At 38.7% G+C, this 20,792-nt stretch overlaps 1 protein-coding gene across 11 annotated transcripts in view; it reads left to right on the top strand.

Moving 5' to 3' along the window:
• LOC121275620 (alpha-1,6-mannosylglycoprotein 6-beta-N-acetylglucosaminyltransferase A-like) overlaps positions 1 to 20,792 on the top strand; it is a 110,471-nt gene that overhangs the window by 22,180 nt on the left and 67,499 nt on the right. For 10 of the 11 annotated variants that reach the window (XM_041183095.1, XM_041183104.1, XM_041183102.1 and 7 more), the window contains exons 2-3: positions 5,462 to 5,835; positions 14,418 to 14,585. In XM_041183095.1, coding sequence (XP_041039029.1) covers positions 5,598 to 5,835; positions 14,418 to 14,585 — 406 coding nt within the window. In that variant the 5' untranslated portion in view covers positions 5,462 to 5,597. Of the gene's footprint in view, positions 1 to 2,755; positions 2,906 to 5,461; positions 5,836 to 14,417; positions 14,586 to 20,792 lie in introns of those variants that run through there. The other variant, XM_041183096.1, reaches the window with a different exon arrangement.

The raw sequence follows: 20,792 nt of genomic DNA, 5'->3' as shown, positions 1-20,792 counted from the left end.
TGACCATCTTCTGGAAAAAATTGTCCAGGTATTTCTCCCCCTCCCTTATGTTGTGCAGTGTCTGCAGTTTGGCTTCCAGACCAATAATTCTGATCCAGAATTCCTCTAGCTGCTTACATTTTCTGTAGACATGTTTGTCATGGATCACCTTGGCATCCAAAAGCTCCCACATTCCACAGTTGCAATATAACACTTGTCCTGCCATTATACTTATGTTATTTAGTTAACTTAATTTAGTTACTCACTTAATTAACTTGGAAAAATTCCTGTGTATATCACACCTCTTTCCCCCATGCACCGAATTCCCACGTGAACCTAATTCGCTATTCACTCAGTCTCCGTGTCACTCTGGTGTAGTCGCCTGTCTCCTCACGCACCCCTTACTGATCACACAAATAAACTCTGGTCATTATTATACTGCTATTTGTGGGAGTTTGCTGTATGCATATTGGCTGCCACATTTTCCTACATTACAACAGTAACTGTACTTGGCTGTAAAGCTTTGAGATATCCTGTGGTCGTGAAAAGTGTTATATAAGTGCAGGTCTTTCTTTCAATCTGAATGCCCAATCTGAATGTCTTTCTGAAGTTGCTTACCAAGCTTCCATGTCAATTTTGCCATTGTGCTCTCTATACTTTAGTTCAGAATGAAGAGCACTTTTATTGCCCATCCTGGGGAGATGATGAACCACCATTTACATTCCTCCCGTGACTACTATTCTGTTTTCTGTCCTTTAGACAACATCCCATTCAGGCTACTGCATGACGCCATCACCTGCAAGTTCCCCTCCAAGCTACTCACCATCCTGACTTGGAAATATATCACTGTTCCTTCATTATTGCTGGGTCAGAACCCTGGAACTCTCTTCCTAACAGTACTGTGGGTGTACCAACATCACATGGATTGCAGCAGTTCAAGAAGGCAGCTCACCACCACCTTCTTGAGGGTGATTAGGGATTGTCAATAAATGCTGGCCTAACCAGCGAATCCCACATCCCATAAATGAATTTTTAAAAAATTCCCTTTCTTAGCACGATTACACCTCTTATCCAACACCATATCAAACTCATTCAAAATCCTTATCCCCAACACCCAGTGCATTTCTCTTCATTTGTATATTCAGTTATTTCCTCCAAGGTCTCTTAAATTTGTCAGACACAATTTGCCTTTTATAATTCTGTCTGCTGTAACTCAAGTCCTTCTGTTGCAAATTATTTCTACAGAGATGTTACACTGACAATCTTCTGACACCAATTTTATATCCAAGGATCTCTGGGAAGATTGTAGTTGGGAGAAGGGGGAGGATCTGTGCTGTTTTCTCTCTGACATACATTAGAATTTTAGTATGGCTGAATTTGGACCTGATATTTAGACTAATTTGAGTTCCCCAGCTTTTTCCAATTTTTCAATACTTGCATAAATATTTTATTGGTTGTGCACCTGCATTTTCTATGGTTCTATAGGTCTGGCGGGTTATGGACTAGGTGCAGGTCAATGGGACTAGCGGAATAATATTTCAGCACAGACTAGAAGGGCCGAATGGCCTGTTTTCTGTGCTGTAGTGTTCTATGGTTCTATTTGTTACTGGAAGTAATCAAAATACACTTCTCTGTGCCTATCAGTTGCAAACTTCTTTCCATGTCCTGTTATTGGTGATTTGCCTCTTACAACAATGTAACCTCTCACTGTGAGCAGTGCTGTTGGAGATCTGCTATTAGTTACAAATTTTGGGAAGGAAATAGCATTCAAATATTCAATCTGAGTGTGATCTGCAATGACTAATACTCTTGCTGCAAAGAGTAATAATCTTGCTTCTATACAGATTGGTTGTTAGCCTGAACATAATCTGACAGGGTGATATTTACTGCCATTCATGGCAAACCTGAAAACAGTGGGCAGCCTACATGATCTCAGTTTAACAATGCAGGCAAAGGGTCCCTTGGATTATTATTCTATTAAACCGCACATAAAAACTGCAGGTTTCAGTTTTTGACTTGATCTGCTTATGCTTTTTACTGTCATCACAATTTTAAACTGTCAAGGAAGAGCTTGAATCAGAACAGGAACTTAAAGTTAATAGTCTTTGAGCCCAAATGGTGCTATCCTATGAAAACATACTAGATAAGCTTAATTACACAGATGCCAAGCAGTAGTGGAATCCCATCTGTCACTGTCCTTGTTAGTTATATCGCAGCACCTATGACCTTTAAAAAAAAGTGCATGTAGTTGCAAGTGTAAATATTCATACCCCCACCCAACCTTAGTCTTCCCCCTTGAGGCTCCCTCCACACCAACACCCAGCCTCCTGCTGAGCTATTATTAGAAGTCCTGCCTATGGCATGTAGTTTTGTGCACATTTCACCTTATTTTCCTGTCATGACTGATTCCATCATGACTATGCCAACTGTAGGTGTTATACATCAATATTAAATTTAATCTGCAAAATACTGTAACTTATCAACATAATTGCCTTTCTGTCCTCTTAATACTATTTGGTATTGTTACTCCATCAACCTCCTCTAGGTGATATTGCAAGTAAATTTTACTAAAATTTAACACTTTCCAACTCTGCTCCCTGCCTCAGGCTTCTTCTTTTTCTTCTGTCTGCTGAGATTCCTGACCCTTCCTGTCACTTGCTCACAGGTTTTTGCCTCTTAACAGTCCCCACTTGGGCTCCTAAGGATTTCCACCTATTTCTCATTACTTCAGGACTCCAAGAGCCATCCTGGCATTCTTCCAGGCTCCCCGAGCAACTAAGAGAGTGACATTAAGGGAGGGGTATACATTCAAGGAAGATGGAGATCGGAGATGTAGAAGAGACCTGAGGATAGAGGATAAGAGCTCAGCAGGAGGCTGAATGTGTTGTGTGGAGGGAGCCTCATCAAGGGGGAAGACTAAGGATGAGTGGGGCTATGAATATTTACTTGCAACTACATGCACTTCCTGTTGTCAACTTGTGTATTAGTTTTGTTAAACTGGTGGCATTGTTTAACTTAATATCTGAGTCATGCCTGCTTGAGTAAGACTTACTTGCTTCACCCCTAAACTTATCTTTCAGTTCCCCAATCACTGGGTCGTGGCCCTTTTAACATGTACCTCTGCCAGCAGCTTTTCCTAGAAGATGCAGGCCACTGGCAAAACTTGCTGAACAATTTTTTTACCTGTATAGTTGATGGCATTATTCGTGACTAAGTTTATTTTATATTCAAGTTTACTTCTACTGTTTTGAGTGTTTTCTCCTGCTCTGCTAATACTGACGTTCAATCTGCTACAATTTACTTATATTGTGGAAAAGATTAGGTTTAAGAAAAGGCTTGAATTTTACAATGCTGAAGGCAATTAAGAACAACCCAAGGAAGAAAAGATAAGTTGGGTGCAGACTTGAGGTGGACCACTTAGAGGTTCAAGGGCCTCATGCCATTCACTGATGTGTGACTGAATATGGTATCACGTGCACAGGTTTGGTATAAGAAGAGAGCACAAAATTAATGTGGGAAGAAGGAACACATTGTCTAGTATTTCGCAAGCATACCTCTTGTATTAGAAAATGGAATGTCATCCCCATGACATTGAAATTTGCTTTCACTCTAACTCATCGCCATAAGTGGTTTTCAAGCCTTGTCATGCCGCTCCACTGCAATCGCAATCTAAACTTGATTATACCTCTCTCTGAAATCTTTCCATTGCACAGACCTTCTACAGATAGAACAAGAAATGGGCAAACAAAGATGTACAGACAAGTCAAAACATACATTAAAAAAACAGAAAATAAGGCCTGGATAATACATAGTGAGATACAAACCAAAATAAATACTGTTGGGCCATATGATGTGTATTGTTTGACTTGCAGTGGGCAGGACCACAGGAGATCCAATTGTCTATTCCATATGTGTCAGCTACTGGAAAAAAGTGCTTTTCTTTGGTCTAGTCACAATTTATATTATTAGTCCATAAACAGGAAGAAAGTCTGCTTCTGCAAATAAAAAGTAGCATGAAATTGGTTTCTATACTCGGCATTATCGAGAATAACACATGACGGTGTCAAATTTAAAAGGTATAAATATAACTTGCAGTATTGTACATGTAATCTGTTGCAAAACATTGTAATTAGGTGTTTGCAACTGATGTAAAAGTTGATGACTACAAGATCAAACATGTCTTTGAAAGGAAAGCTTCTTAAACTGTTCATCTAGAAAACAAATGCGCATCAGTCATGTTGATTTTGTTTATAATGCAAAATGATTTCCTTGATCATCTTTCCCCTTAGCAAATCTGTTGCATTAAATAGAGCACTGAAAATTTGTATAATGGAATTCAGTAAAACATCTGCATTTGAGTTTTCAGTATACAGTAGAATCCTATTAATTGGGCATTCCTCACAACCAGTTGTAAGTTGATATTAGATTGTTTACTGAAGTCACATAGAGAAATGCATTTCTAAGCAATTATTTCATTGTTCTGGCTGTTTAAAGTAGTAGACCATAACTTTTCTCATAGAGAGATACATTACAGAAGGCGGCTGTTTGGTCCATTGTGCTTGTCCCACCTCTTTGAAAGAACTATCCAATTAGTCCCATCCCTGCTCTTTCCCTATAACCCAGCAAATGTTTCCTTTTCAAGTATTTATCCAATTACCTTTTGAAAGTTGTTATTGAATCTGCTTCCACCACCCTTTTCAGGCAGTGCTTCACTACAAAAAGAATCATATTTTCTCATATTGCCTTTTTTCTCTTTCCAATCTTTTTAAAACTTCTATTTATCAACTCTACTGCCACTCAGAATAGTTTCTCCTTATTCACGCTATTAAAACCCACCAAGATTTTGAACACTTTTATCTCCCTTTAATCACCTCTGCATGATGAGAACAGCTCCAGCCTAATTTCTCTTAAGTAATTGAAGCCATTTTAGTAAATCTCTTCTGCACTCTTTCTAAGGCTTTGATATCCTTCCTAAAGTGTGGGACCCAGAATTGAACACAATTCTTTGACTGGGGACTAGCCAGTGTTTTAGAAAGGCTCACCATAATTTATTCAGTTTTGTAGTCCATCACTCTATTTATAAGGCCAAGGATTTCATATCTCCTTTCTCATCCTGCCCCATCAAAGATTTGTGTATGTACACCAGTTCTCAGTTCCTGCAGCCCCTTTAAATGTCCAATTTTAATATAAATTGCCTCTCCTTATACTTCCTACCACATGAATCACTTCTCTGCATTGAGTTTCATCAGCCATACATCTGTCCACTTCACAATACAACAAGGCACTTGGAAAATCATTATGATTTGACAAATTCATGATTTTATGAAAGGGAAATCAAGTCTGAAAAATCAGTTTTTGAGTGTGTAACTAGCAAGGTGGATTACATGAAGTATTTATGGATGTTCTTGGTGGTTAATTGTTAGTTGTGTAACTTGGCTCACTTCCATATCCTAAAGAATATATTTCTCCCTACTTTTTACAGGGCAGAAGGTGAACATCAGCTGAAAAGAATTTAAAGAGATAAACTGCTTGAATGTTCCCGCATCAAGCATTCAAAAGATTAAGATGTTCATAATGTGACTGGTTTGTCTACAAAAGGAGGCGGTGGTTGGACAAACATGTTTGGAAGTCTGTTCAGAAGAAATGCTTCTCAGAAACTAAGTGCTTTGCTGCTGATTTTTGGGTTTATTTGGGGGTTGGTACTACTTCGATATACATATCAGCACCCAAGGCACCAAAACAGTGTAGAACTGCGTGAACAGATTCTGGAACTGAGTAAAAGATATGTACGAGCTCTAGCAGAGGAAAATCAGAATGCAGTAGATGGTCCTCATGGTGCTTCAATGGCAGGATATGGTAAGAGCTGAAATTTTTCTGTGTTGCAAAATGTTTTTCTAAACTTTCCTGTTGGCAAGAAGAATCATGATCAAAATGTCTGTGATCTTTGAATTGTGTTAACTAAGTGTTGGGGTTCTAATACTTAATAATTGGAGGAACTCATGTTTTTGATACATGACATGTAGGGCACAAGAAATGAGCAGGTCTGCGTGGTGAAAAATTGTATTTTTTAAATTCATTCATGGGATGTGGGTGTCAGAACAAAGCCAGCATTTATTGTGTATGTGTAATTACCCTTGAGAATGTGGTGATAAGCAGCTACTTTGATTACGAAACAAAAACAGAAATACCTGGAAAAACTCAGCAAGTCTGGCAGCATCGGCGGAGAAGAACAAAGTTGACGTTTCGAGTCCTCATGACCCTTCAACAGAACTAAGTAAAAATAGGAGAGGGGTGAAATATAAGCTTGGTTTAAGGTGGGGGGAGAGAAGTGGGGGGGGGTGGTTGTAGGAACAAGCAAGCAGTGATAGGAGCAGATAATCAAAAGATGTCGCAGACAAAAGAATAAAGAGGTGTTGAAGGTGGTGATATCTAAAAGAATGTGCTAATTAAAAGTGGATGGCAGGACACACAAGGTACAGATAGCTCTAGTGGGGATGGGGTGAAATAAGACTAAAAGGGCATAAAAGGTATAAATTTAAAAATAATGGAAATAGATGGGAAAAGAAAAATCTATATAAATTATTGGAAAAAACAAAAGGGAGGGGGAAGAAACGGAAAGGGGGTGGGGATGGAGGAGGGAGTTCAAGATCTAAAGTTGTTGAATTCAATATTCAGTCTGGAAGGCTGTAAAGTGCCTAGTCGGAAGATGAGGTGCTGTTCCTCCAGTTTGCTTTGGGCTTCACTGGAACAATGCAGCAAGCCAAGGACAGACATGTGAGCAAGAGAGCAGGGTGGAGTGTTAAAATGGCAAGTGACAGGGAGGTCTGGGTCATTCTTGTGGACAGACCAAAGGTGTTCTGCAAAGCGGTCTCCCAGTCTCCGTTTGGTCTCTCCAATGTAGAGGAGACCGCATTGGGAGCAACGAATGCAGTAGACTAAGTTGGGGGAAATGCGAGTGAAATGCTGCTTCACTTGAAAGGCGTGTTTGGGCCCTTGGACGGTGAGAAGAGAGGAAGTGAAGGGGCAGGTGTTGCATATTTTGCGTAGGCATTGGGAGGTGCCGTAGGTGGGGCTTGAGGGTTTGTCCGGCCCATCTCCCACGCATCCGCCCTCACGCCTTCTCCTCCCTCCCAAAAACATGTTAGGGTACCCCTTGTCCTCACTTATCACCCCACCAGGCTCCGCATTCAAAGGATCATCCTCCGCCATTTCTGCCAACTCCAGCATGATGCCACCACCAAACACATCTTCCCTTCACCCCCCTGGTGGCATTCCATAGGGATTGTTCTCTCCGTGACACCCTGGTCCACTCCTCCATCACCCCCTACTCCTCAACCCCTACCTACGGCACCTCCCCATGCATACGCAAAATATGCAACACCTGCCCCTTCACTTCCTCTCTCCTCACCATCCAAGGGCCCAAACACTCCTTTCAAGTGAAGCAGCATTTCACTCGCATTTCCCCCAACTTAGTCTACTGCATTCGTTGCTCCCAATGCGGTCTCCTCTACATTGGAGAGACCAAACGGAGACTGGGAGACCACTTTGCAGAACACCTTTGGTCTGTCCACAAGAATGACCCAGACCTCCCTGTCGCTTGCCATTTTAACACTCCACCCTGCTCTCTTGCCCACATGTCTGTCCTTGGCTTGCTGCATTGTTCCAGTGAAGCCCAACGCAAACTGGAGGAACAGCACCTCATCTTCCGACTAGGCACTTTACAGCCTTCCAGACTGAATACTGTATTCAACAACTTTAGATCTTGAACTCCCTCCTCCATCCCCACCCCCTTTCCGTTTCTTCCCCCTCCCTTTTGTTTTTTCTAATAATTTATATAGATTTTTCTTTTCCCACCTATTTTCATTATTTTTAAATCTATACCTTTTATGCCCTTTTAGTCTTATTTCACCCCACCCACACTAAAGCTATCTGTACCTTGCGTGTCCTGCCATCCATTCTTAATTAGTACATTCTTTTAAATAATATCACCACCTTCAACACCTCTTTGTTCTTTTGTCTGTGAAATCTTTTGATTATCTGCTCCTATCACTGCTTGACTGTTCCTACAACTAACCCCCCCCCCCCCCCCCCCACAATTCTCTCCCCCCACCCCATCACCTTAAATCAGCTTATATTTCACCCCTCTCCTATTTTTATTTAGTTCTGTTGAAGGGTCATGAGGACTCGAACGTCAACTTTATTCTTCTCTGCCGATGCTGCCAGTCCTGCTGAGTTTTTCCAGGTATTTCTGTTTTTGTTTTGGATTTCCAGCATCTGCAGTATTTTGTTTTTATTACTTTGATTACAACTGAGTGCCTTGCTGGACCATTTTAGACAGTAGTTGACAGTCAAACACATTGTTATAGCCTGGAGTCGCATATAGGTAGGCCGGATAAGGACAGCAGAATTTAATAGCTCGGATTTAAGTGCAGAGATACAGGAAATAGCCCTGGAGTAACAATTAATAATATTCATTTTATACAATTGAATCTGCTCCAACTACCCTTCAGTCCCATGATTTTATCCTATTATCCAAATTAAATTGCACGTGTGATTATGTTCATTTCTTTTCCATGATTTATAAAATGGTTTCCTCAAATCTTTTCTCCAGCAAAAACAATTTTAGGCAGTTTAACTTTCTTAGAAACATAGAAACTAGGAGCAGGAGTAGGCCATTTGACCCTTTGAGCATTCATCATGATCATGGTTGACCATCCAACTCAAAGCCTGCTCCTGCTTTCTCCCCATATCCTTTGATCCCTTTTGCCCCAAGAGCTATACCTAACTCCTTCTTGAAAACATCCAATGTTTTGGCCTCAACTACTTTCTGTGGTAGCGAATTCCACAGGCTCACCACTCTCTGGGTGAAGAAATTTCTCTTCATCTCAGTCCTAAATGGTCTACCCCGTCTCCTCAGACTGTGACCCCTGGTTCTGGACTCCCCCACCATCGGGAACATCCTTCCTGCATCTACCTTGTTTAGTCCTGTTAGAATTTGATAGGTTTTTATGAGAACTCCCTCATTTTTCTGAACTCTGGTGAATATAATCCTAACCGACTCAATGTCTCCTCATATGTCAGTCCTGCTGTCCCAGGAATCAGTCTGGTAAACCTTCGCTGCACTCCCTCTATAGCAAGAACATCCTTCCTCAGGTCAGGAGACCAAATCAGCACACACTATTCCAGGTGTGGTCTCACCAAGGCCCTGTATAATTGCAGCAAGACATCCCTGCTCCTGTATTCGAAACCTCTTGCTATGAAGGCCATCATACCATTTGCCTTCTTTACCACCTGCTGCACCTGCATGCTTACCTTCAGCGACTGGTGTACGAGGACCCTCAGGTCTCATTGCATATTCCCCTTTCTCAATTTATAGCCATTCAGATAATCTGCCTTCCTGTTTTTGCTAACAAAGTGGATAACCTCACATTTATCCACATTATACTGCATTTGCCATGCATTTGCCCACTCACTCAGCTTGTCCAAATCACACTGAAATCAGCCATGATTATGCATTCTTCATTACTTAGCTGATACACAGAGAGGAATCTGAAGTTGGGTGGATCTTGCATGTGATCAGCAATGCCCACGTTACAACAATAACAGACCTTACTTATTCATATAACTCACTTTGATTTGTTTGGAAAATATGATAAGGCAGAATGTTAATTCAGGCCTTTCTTGGGATTTGTTCACAGAATCATGAGCACAGAAAGAGGCCATTTGGTCCATCATGCCTGCCGGCTCCCTGGCAAATCTGCCAATTAGTTCCACTACCACCCCCATGCCCAACCCCTCCTCCATCCTGCTCTTTGCCCATAGCCCTGCGAACGCTTCTTTAAGTATTTATCCAGTTGCCTTTTGAATGTGTTTCCACCACATATTCAGGTAGTGCATTCTAAATCATAATAAATAAAGCTTAAAAAAAGTTATCTATTCCCCCTAGCTTTTTTGCTAATTATCTTAAATCAGTGTCCTCTGGTTATGAGCCCTTGTCCTGGTAGAAACTGTTCTTTGTAATTAGAAAAAACTCAGTTTAAAATTGATTTTCTTTTCTAAGTTCTCTTATCCAAAGATTCTTATGTATATTTTAATTAACTTCCCTTAACCAACTTGTTTCACACTCCACATAACTCGGTTCATTATTAAAGCCCGAATCTGTGAAATCCTAACTTTCTACCAAGGATGGTATCAGCTAAGTAATGAAGAATGCATGATCTTGGCTCATTTCACACTGATTTCAGTATGATTTGGACAAGCTGAGTGAGTGGTGCCTTGTGCCTTGTACAGTGTTGTCTTATCTAAGCAAAATTATAATTAAGGGGTGTGGGACTTTTTTCAAAATTAGGTGTCCAAGTCTCAGTTGTAGCCTGACATGTTGCCCTTTGACCTGAGGCTGAAGTAATCAAGTAGTCAGTGCTGAAATATCCAATGACAAGGCAAGATTCCATTTTGTTTTATGTTTCCTGAATGGATTATGCCCGTCATGTGCTGTTTTCAACTACTAGATAGCACTATGATGCAGTTTCACACAAAGCAAAATTGGTATATTTTTGTGGGTAGGGGGGGCGGGTGGGGGGAATATGCTCCCTACTGTCACTTGCCTATCCACTTTAAGTTTGTCAGCTAAGCGTCTAGCATGCAGAATGTAAGAACACAAGAAATAGGAGCAGGATTAAACCCGATGGTCCTGTTGAGCCTGATCCATTCTTCAATACGATCGTGGCAAATCTTGGACTTCAACTCAGCTTTTCCATCCACTCCTCATATCCCTTGATTCCCTGAGACCAGAAGAGTGTCTATCTGCAGCCTTAAATGGATTCAATGATGGAGCATCCACAACCTTTGAGGTAGAGAATTCCCATGGTTCGCAACCCATTGAGTGAAGTAATTTCTCCTCATCTCAGTTCTAAATGATCGGCCTCTTATCCTGAGACTGTTTACAGAAGTTACTATGTTCAGGTCTCCAAATGAAGCTACTAAGTACGCTCTCCTTGCCCAGTAAGGTTAAGCGCACGTTAGCAGATTCACAGTTCAGAGGCTCTCAAACAGGCAAGGGGTTAATCAACTAACTTTAAAAATAGGCTGTTCCTTCATTGGAATGTTGAGGGAATGCTGCATAGTCAGAAGAGCCATTTCTCTGATGAATCGAGATCCCGTCTGCTGATGCAGGTGGATATAAAAGATATCACGGCACTATTTGAAGATGAGTAAAAGAGTTTTTCCCAGCATCCTAGCTAAGACTTATCCCTCCTTGGTGCTAACAAATTATTTGGTCATTTATCTCATTGCTGTTTGTGAGACTTGGCTGTGTGCAAAATGGCTGCTTCATTACACCAGTAACAAAGCTTTAAAGATAGTTGATTGACTGTGAAGTGTCTTTGAAAGTCTTGTGCTTGTGAAAGGTGCTATATAAGTTCAAGTTCTTTCTTTTCCTATTTCATGAGGACTGTAATTTAGGAGATTGTTTTGGCTTTCAAATGAAGATAGATCTTTTGGTGGAAAGTCCAGAGTTGAAATATTAGAGAGAGGTTTTGCATGTGTGATAATGGATGTTTTTAATATTTTTGGGAATATGGTGGTATTCTGTAAAGAAGATGTGTGTGTCCATGATTAATTAATGTGTGGGAAGGTTAGTAAAGACAGTTTATCTGTGGGAACTGAGAAATAAAGATAAAGGTTTAGGTTCATGCATTTGTAATGAGAGGTTGTGTGAGGTTAGATTTACATTGAGATAAGTGAAGACTTGCTTTTAAAGCTGTTGAATTTCTAAGGGAAGATTAGAAGTGACGAGGAAATTTTACAGCTTGCGAGTTTTTCATAGGTGAACGGGGAAAGTAAATTAAATTTTATTGACTGGAAAGTAGAGAGCGAATAGGAAAACATAATAGATTTTCATATTTGGGGAAGTTATGTTCAAAGAGGTGTGAGGACAACGGAATCTGAGCTGAAAAGAAAAAAAAATTCAGAAAAGATGTTTAACTGAGTTGAGTGGCTGTTGGGGAGAAACCACTGAAGGCAGCATCTGTATGCTGGAGTGCTGAAAAGGATTTGAATTGAAGAAAGCCACCCAGTTTCAACCCAAGAAAAGTCTTTGTTTTCAGAAAGTAGTCTGTTTCTGAACCTTTCTTTTGGGTTTCCACATCTGAGTGTAAGTGTTTGAGGAGTTGTGTGGTATACATTTTAAAGTGACAAAATTCTTTGCCTTGGTTAATATTACTGGATTTTTATAGCTTAAGTCTAGAAGGGAGTTGTTACTTGTGTGTTTTAGCTAAGTGGGTTTTTTGAGTCGTTCTGAAAGACTGTTTTAACTATGTAACTTTAATCTTATAGGCTTTAGTTTTTTTCTTTAGAATTTTTAAACATTAAAAGATTTATTAAAAAGGTGTTACTGGAGTTCTATGCTTTTGGGGTGAGGAGCTTTTCCTCCTTGTTTTCAAAATACAAAAATGAAAGGTTTATGGAAAGTAAGACAGGTTTCCTTCTGGGATCTAGTTTGCTCAGCAAATAACATCTGTTGTAACACATAATTGATGAATAATGTATTAAAATAATTTGTAAAGAGTAAATACCCAGAAAGAAACTTAGCAAACAAGGAATACTGTTGGCTAGACTTGGCCATCACAATATTAGTGATAGATACCTTTCTCTATCTTGTCTCAAGGTAGATGGAATAATAATGCTAATGTTAGAGCATGGTGTCCTCTGTACTGCTGTTTATGCACTGCCCGATTAAATGGTTCATGTTGAAAGTCTGACCAATTGAATTAAATTCTGCAAAATTTACATGCTTTCTTGGATCATTGTACATCACAGATTACCCAGCACTTGCGGGTGTATACATTGAGAACCTTATACTGTTCTGCACATTTAGTGAACACTGTACAGATCTCTCTGGGCTATGAAATGAAAGGACTTGCATGTATAGGATTCATGTTTCTAATCACAATTGAGTTCAGCTTCAACAAGGAAAAGTTTCACCACCGCTCATGATGTTCAGAGGCATTACCAGTACTGAGTCCTGCACCATCAACATCCTGGGGATCAGAAACTTAACTGGACCAAGTTGCTGTGGCTAGTAGTGTAGTTTGGAGGCTGAGCATGTCCAATGAGTGGCTCACCACTTTGACACTGAGTCTCTCCATCACCTCAGAGACTCTGTACCGATTTGCCAAATTCTTTTTTGCCTGCTAAGCCTAGGACCACCATTGCCCACAAATCCAAGGGCAACAAGTACACTGAAACATCCAACTTCCCTTCGAAGTCGTACACAATCCCAACTTGGCTAGATATAACCTTCATCTTTCCTGCATGAATTGTCAAACGTGACTGTCCATAAAGGTGTGGTAGCCCTTACTAATGGCTTGCAGGATTGATCAAAATCTTGCCACCTCTTTTCCCTGCTGATGTTCAGCAAAGTGCTCTCCAGCTGATTACAGGTAGGTGGACCAAGAGAGGGAATATGGAGGAAAGGAACATGGAAGTGGGGCATTGCTCAAACTTCTGTTGACCCCTTTCCTTTCAGTCAGTGGCTCTTCTACTGCCACATGTCCCTATGGCCGAATGTACCTCTGTACAGATACAGTGGGGGGGAATCTTTGCAGGCCCTCATCGGCTTGCCAATCGATAAAATGTTTAAGTCACGTAGAAGTTACTAGTTTGCATCAGCTTTCCATTCTTGCCCATTTTTGCCTGCTGCTTGGCAAGAGGCCTTCTCACCTGTGATGAATGCTAAGGCAAGACTTGAAGCTGAGCAATGAGTATCTGTTATTGGAATAATTTGATTGTAGGACTGTTTTGTGCTGGGAGAGGGGTGTTACAATGGCTCAGCCTGTGGCTGCCAGATGGGAAGAGTTAATGTGCCCCACACCTCATTTATCCTACAGCTCCAAAACTCCCGACCGTGCACTGTTGTTCAGAGAACAGCTCAGAGACTCTGGCTGATGCGTATTGAAGGGCACCTGAAAATATCTTCAGTACCTCAACTGCTTGCTCTATTACACATCTCATTATCACCTGCTACATTTGTAGCATTCTTGGCCCTCATTGCTTGGACTCCTAATGGGCGTCATCAATCTCGTGCTAAGTGGATTTAAGTGGGTAGTCTTTGTCCACAAGGAGCCCACAGGTACTATCTGTACTGAAGTCTAATACCCACAGCAATGTTACCTCACCCTACACACATCATTGTTCTCTGGCAGATGATGCTGTGTAAGTGACCCAGATTTTGTCTCTAAGAAGGTATACAAGGCACTTTGTAAAGACATTTATTTTGAGGATGGATTATTCTTTTTGGTGCGGCATTTTGTGTGCTATTTATGTTAGTAATTTTTTGTATGTTTTGATATTCTGGTTAAAAGTGAATATTAAAGGAAAAATTGCGTTCGGATGGGAATTGATTGAAATATTAAGCGTCCAAGTTTTTTTTTTTTCCTCAGCTGATTTGAAAAGGACAATTGCCATCCTACTTGATGACATATTGCAGCGCTTGGGAAAGCTGGAAAACAAAGTGGATTACATGATTACGAGCAGCTTGACAAATAACACCAACAGTACCAACAGCAATCCTGTGTCAGCAGCTTCCAATAAACAAATGAATGTTCAAGGTAGTATTAGATAGCATGTCTGAAAAGGGGGTTAGAAAATGGGATGCTATTTTCAGTTCCCTTTCTGTTTTGGTGACCTTCAAATCTTATTGGGCATTTTTGAAGGTTTCATTGACATTTCTGTCCAGTTGAAGTTTAGTAAGTATCTGCTGCTCTGTACAGACTCAATTCATTTTGAGATTAGTACATTGTGTTAAAGCTTATTTGAACAAAAAAGATATTTCAATGCAATGTAATGCTGGGGCAGACTGCATGCGAATGCAAATCTATGGACATCTGGCTCATGGTTCATTGCGAATTCTAGCTGGCTCGGTTTTAAAAAGCTATGCTTGTAGAAAAAGGAGATCTGCTGTGTGAAATGGGATTGGCCTCTTGGCAGTAGTCAGTAGATATTTATATCCTTATAATATGTATTTAAAATTGTCACTTCTTTACTGACTTAAAAATCATTACAGTTTAAAATAAACCATTCTAAGTGCACTGAACTTTGCATGTTAACACAAAAGTCATTCTGAGTAATGGGTCATTAATCTTATGTTTCTATGTTACTGGTATATCCTGGGATTGCATTCAAGTATAAAGGGGGTACATAATTACTAATTTTAAAATAGCTCTCCCCATTTTCCTTCCATATCACCTGCTCCAAGGTTGTATTTGCACTGATGCTTCAAAGCTATATAGGTTCTTGAAATGACTCATTGAATGTACTGTACCAATTAGAGCTGTTGCAGATATTTTGCAATAGATGTGGGTAGAGAGAAAGGGACCCTGATTATTATTTCCTAAATTCATTAAGACATAGCTGAACAAATATTTTTTTTCAATGTTGATCAATTTTTTGTACGTTGGACTACTACCATTACATTAACTTTCTGTACCCCTTGGCACCTGCACAAAACTTCTGCTTACTTTATCTAATTTGGTTTCTTTTTTAATGTAGGTGTTGCTTTACTTTAAGTCTGCTTGCAAAATTTGTAATTGCTATGCAAATTCACCTTGTACACAGTATATTTCCTCCAAGTGTAATTAAAACTGCAGTACTTTATAGTAAAACATATCGTTGGAGGATAAGGTATCCATCTTTAAACATATGAAAAAATCACTAGGACGGTTAACCTTTGAAGGATATATATGGTAATAATGGGAAAAAGCCTGCAGGTATTCACACTAGTGCTGCAGGTAACATGTGTAAAACAAATATATTGAACTGGGAGAATTTGCAGGCATTTTATGTCTGTATATTCAACTCTTAATTTCTGTAAATACGTTTTTAGTGTCATTAATTTGTCAGAAGCTGTGCATTGCACATTTAAAAAAACTGCACAGAAAGACAAGCGTAAAATGTTTCCTACACAGTGTTGCAGATTTAAGTGTATATTTGCTTTTTGTAATTCTGTGCTTTTTGATCTGTCAATCTGCTGAGCAATAAACTTCCATTTTTGGGGCTTGGGGTTTGCAATTGCTTTGTGACTTTATGCTTTATTTAAATGTTTCTTTTGCCATGCTGTCAAATGTGTTTTGCAAAACAGTGAATATAACACGAAAAAATGTACAAAATGAATTAGAAAGCATTTATCAGCTACTCAGTTTTATACTGGTGCTACACATACTATCTCTTTCAATGATTGGCTGCAGCAATGGACCGTTGTAATTTCCCTTTGCCTCCAAGAGTAGGGCTTAACGTTTCCCTTCTTGGCCATATGTAAGGGTCCTGTGTAAAGAGAGTTTGAACAGTTTCAACCCAGCTTTTTGTGAACCTAAGCAAGCAACATAATATTCACAAATTCACAGTATTACTCAGGGAAAGAACAAGAGTGGCTGGTGAAGGAAATCAAAACATTCACCGTGTACAGTAGGGGTACTCTTCTAAGATAAGGCACAATAATGAGGCAGCGTAGAGGGTGATTTATTTTGCAATTCACCTGAGAATAGTTCACGTTAACATTGAGTCAACAAAGTCGAGATTCCATTCTCTAGCACTGTTGCATCTGATTTTGAGCACAAAAGTTCGCCGAGACCATTTTTAAAACTTTAAAACGCAATCCTTTTCCAGCTTACTTGCACTATGGTCTTTTCAAATTAATTTGCAGTAAAGTCAATAGTTGGAATGTTGGGTGTAAAATCTAAATTATCTGCAGTATAAACTGAACTAAATTTTGTTGCATTCCTCAAAGGTAGCTTATTATATTTGACCATATAGTTTTGAATCAAATTGATTTTCTCAATTTTCGCTTAGCATGTCAACTTTTTGGAAATTCCATTGCTATCTTAAAATTAAACACTGAATCTAGATGGAAATCTAATTTGAATTATAGCAATGTAGGAGAGAGAAGTTAATCTCTACAGAACATTTACTTACTGAGCCCAATCCAGTTCTGAAGTTGATAGCTTTGTACTGCATTAGTATTTTCTTACTCCTCATTATAATTTCCTATGTCTCTTTAATGGTGATTTGCAACGAATACATCAAGTGACTGTGTATAATATAAATGAAGGAGAAAATCCAAATCCTAAGTTCATATTTTCACTGCAGCAAAATTATTAATACCACACCATTTAGACCATTGTACTTCTACCCATTTCTTTCCAAAGGAATTAAATAAACGGATAAGCACCTAAAGAGAGAGAATTTGCAGGGCCACGGAGAAAGAGTAGCGAAGTGGGGCTAGTTGTGTTGCTCTTGCACAGAACCAGCATAGATGTGCAAATGTATCAAATGGCATCCTTTTGTGCTGTAAATATGTGCAGTAAGTCATTTAATGTTGAGTTTACACAAAATTTAAATGAATTTAAGAATTTATTTTGATAGCACAAGTCTCAAACTTTTGAAGTTCCAACATTTCAATCTGTTACAAATTTGATTTGATCAATATTTAACATCAGAACCACATTTTCTTCCTGTTCGCTACGTGAATTAAGTTGGGCCTTAAATTAAGTACAACATCGGTTTTACTCATTCTTGGGATGTGGATGTGACTAGCAAGAGCAACTTTAATTGCATATTGCTGAGAATGTGGTGGTGGGGCATCTCCTTGAACTGCTACATTCTCTATGGTGAACATCATTCTATTGTTGCTGCAATTCTTACCTTTTCCTGGCTGCAAACTTTTCATTAACAGAGAACACTATGCTTTGTGCAATATTTGTTGCTTCGCACTTATAACAGAAACTTTTGTACTTTTGTGCCACTGCTGGATTAACCAGTGTTTCTTGCAATTTGCACAGCTGTAATATCATCTCCAAGACTGTTTAAAAGTCTATTTCAATATTAAAATCAATATATATGAACTATTTTTGAGAATTTAAAAATATTGGAAGTAATTGTAATTACCTAGTAGTTTTCTTTTTAAAATTGTAAAACAAAATAATGTGCTGCTGCAAAGCTTAATCATTATTATGTGATATTGTTTCTGGAGCTTTGTGGTTGGAAGAATCTTTAATAAAGTTCATTTAAAAGGCTTATAGCGCTATATTTCACTTTTCTGATTTGTCTGGTTCTTTTATATAATTTTTTTTCACAAGGGGTCTTTGCTATTTAATACATTTTCTTGGCTTCTTTCCTTCTGCTTGCACTTCAAAATCAGATTTTGGGAGTTTCTGAAATAAAGCTGCACAATCTACATTGATACTGAGTGCAGAGTGCCCAGACTATTTGCCATTTGTTTTGAAGGAGATTGTTCTCTTTTTTAAAAAAAAATTGTTGATTTTGATGTTTTGATTTTCTTCAAACCTTAAAACAAAGAAGTGGCTAAGTATTTCAAATGGGAAAACTCAGGGTTATGAGAGGAGGCATGGTTTAGTGGAATAAGTTAGGAGTGCTATCAAAAGGCTGATATGAACAGGATAGGCCAAATAATCTATGAATTTATATGGTTTACAGAATTTCACAGATAATGGACATGTTGAAACAACCCAAGTGCAGTTTAGATGTAAAAGAAAAGAACTCCAATTCCTGCAGGGTCAACATAAATACAATATGGTTTTGTTATAATCTTCTAATTTGCATGTGATTTTTCTGAGCATGTTTTTTTTTAATTCATTCTTGGGACATAGGCATTGCTGGCAAAGTCAGCCTATATTGACCATCCCCAATTGCCCTTGAGTAGAAGTGGTGATCTGCTGCTTTGAACCACTGAAATCCATGTGGCGTAGGTATACCCACAGTGCTGTTAGAAAGGGAGTTCAAGGATTTTGACCCAACGACAGTGAAGTAACAGCAATGTAATTCCTTGTCAGGATGGTGAGTGACTTGGAAGGGAATTTGTGGGTGCTGCTTTTCCCTTGCTTCCACTGTCCTTGTCCTTCTAGTTAGTAGAGGTCATGTATTTGGAAGGTGCTGTCGAAGGAGCAATGGTCACCAAATTAAGGTAATTCAGGGATAATCATTTTGTGCAGAGTAAAGCAAAGTTCTGAATTTAAAAAAGACTTTTTAAATAAAGTTCATACTTTGTCATGTATATGTGTGGACTATCACTAATTCACCTGTTAATTGAGATGGCTTGTGTTGAAAACCTTGGATTATCTATTTCCTATTGCAATTGTACTATTAATGAGCACAGGTCAATATAAATATCTCCAGACAGCGTATTTTATTTGCCTATAATAGTGCAATTTTACAGGAAGGGAAGGAAACATTTGTTTACATTTTTATTACTAAGACTGCTTTTATGAAATCAGTATAATTGCTGTTGGTACTAACACAGGCTAATTTGCCTAAGAAATATGCTTTGTATGATTTTAGTTATTGCATTTTGAGAAGTAACTTTATGATATTAAGAGGTAGCCTATATGGAGGATTTGTAACTGGACAGATTGAAATATGTATTATTCCATTAGTGAGGTGTAGTCATCCTTACAATTTAAGGCTATGAATGAATTACATAAACTAACCTTTGCAATAAAATATAAATAGGTACTACTCATCATTTAGGTCTACATACTGTTGTATGTTATATTTCCTATTATATAAACATATATGACTAAACTGTGCCCTAATTTTCAACAAAATAAAACTTAAAACTAAGATCTAATGATATTATTTTTGCTATCTTGGGCTTACATTTGAAATGGCAATTACATTTTCATCTTTTTACTGCAAGTAAACATTGAAAGTTTCACCAAAACAGTAAAAATGCATTTGACTAACAAAAGCTTTTGAACGTTGTCAGCTTCCAGTGCAACACCTTCCCTTGTTGCTGATCAAAACTCTATTCAGTTTTAGAAAAAATTCCAAAGACCTGGAGTTTATTGTGTCAATACAAAGTTAGTGATATACTTCACAGTTAGGTCTCTTTTCCTTGCATGTGTGAGGTTAATTATGTTCTAAAATATCTTCATTCATTATAGGAGCTGGGTCTGAATCACACTTCTCCTCTGAAGCTCTTAATTTGTGAAAGTTATGAAAGCATTATGATAGTTGGATTCAAAAACATCACCCTTAATTTCTAACAGATAAACAATTTTAATAATCAATGTACCCAATGTTCAAAACTCTGAACATGTTATTTCAACTTTTGCTTCACCTGGAAGATGGCATTATTGGTAGTCACTGAGCTAGAGAACTGCCGATTATTTATTACTCAAAATTGATAGTTCAGTTGATAATTAAACTTAGTGCTTTTTCCAAATATTCCTTTTTCTAAAAAAAGAAGCTACTTCAAACAATCCAAATATTTCAACATTGAAACATAATGTAGAATTGTATTAATCTCACTTATTATTCCAACCTGGTTGATAGTCAAAAAAAAAACAAAAAAACTGCGGATGCTGGAAATCCAAAACAAAAACAGAATTACCTGGAAAAACTCAGCAGGTTCTGTCGAAGGGTCATGAGGACTCGAAACGTCAGCTCTTTTCTTCTCCGCCGATGCTGCCGGACCTGCTGAGTTTTTCCAGGTAATTCTGTTTTTGTTTTGGTTGATAGTCAACCTGCTAATCCTTCCAATATTCCTGTGGCAGGCAGTAGGAGCCGGGGGAGATTCCTGGTCAGCCATGCTAGATGAGGAGTGATGCCCCTTGAGCTATAATTGTCTCTCTCCCGAAAATGGGGAAAAATACTTTCGTTCTTTTGCACCCTATGTCTAATGATGAATGGATGGAAGGACTGTTTACATTTGCTGGTGATGCAATAACCTATGGCAAAAGTCTAAAACAACAAATTATTTGCATGTGAACTGTTATTGTTACTAAATTCAATGTACGCACAAA

The sequence above is a fragment of the Carcharodon carcharias genome, chromosome 3 (assembly GCF_017639515.1).
Source record: "Carcharodon carcharias isolate sCarCar2 chromosome 3, sCarCar2.pri, whole genome shotgun sequence".
Lineage (NCBI taxonomy): Eukaryota > Metazoa > Chordata > Chondrichthyes > Lamniformes > Lamnidae > Carcharodon > Carcharodon carcharias.
This window is presented reverse-complemented; position numbering and strand designations above follow the sequence as displayed.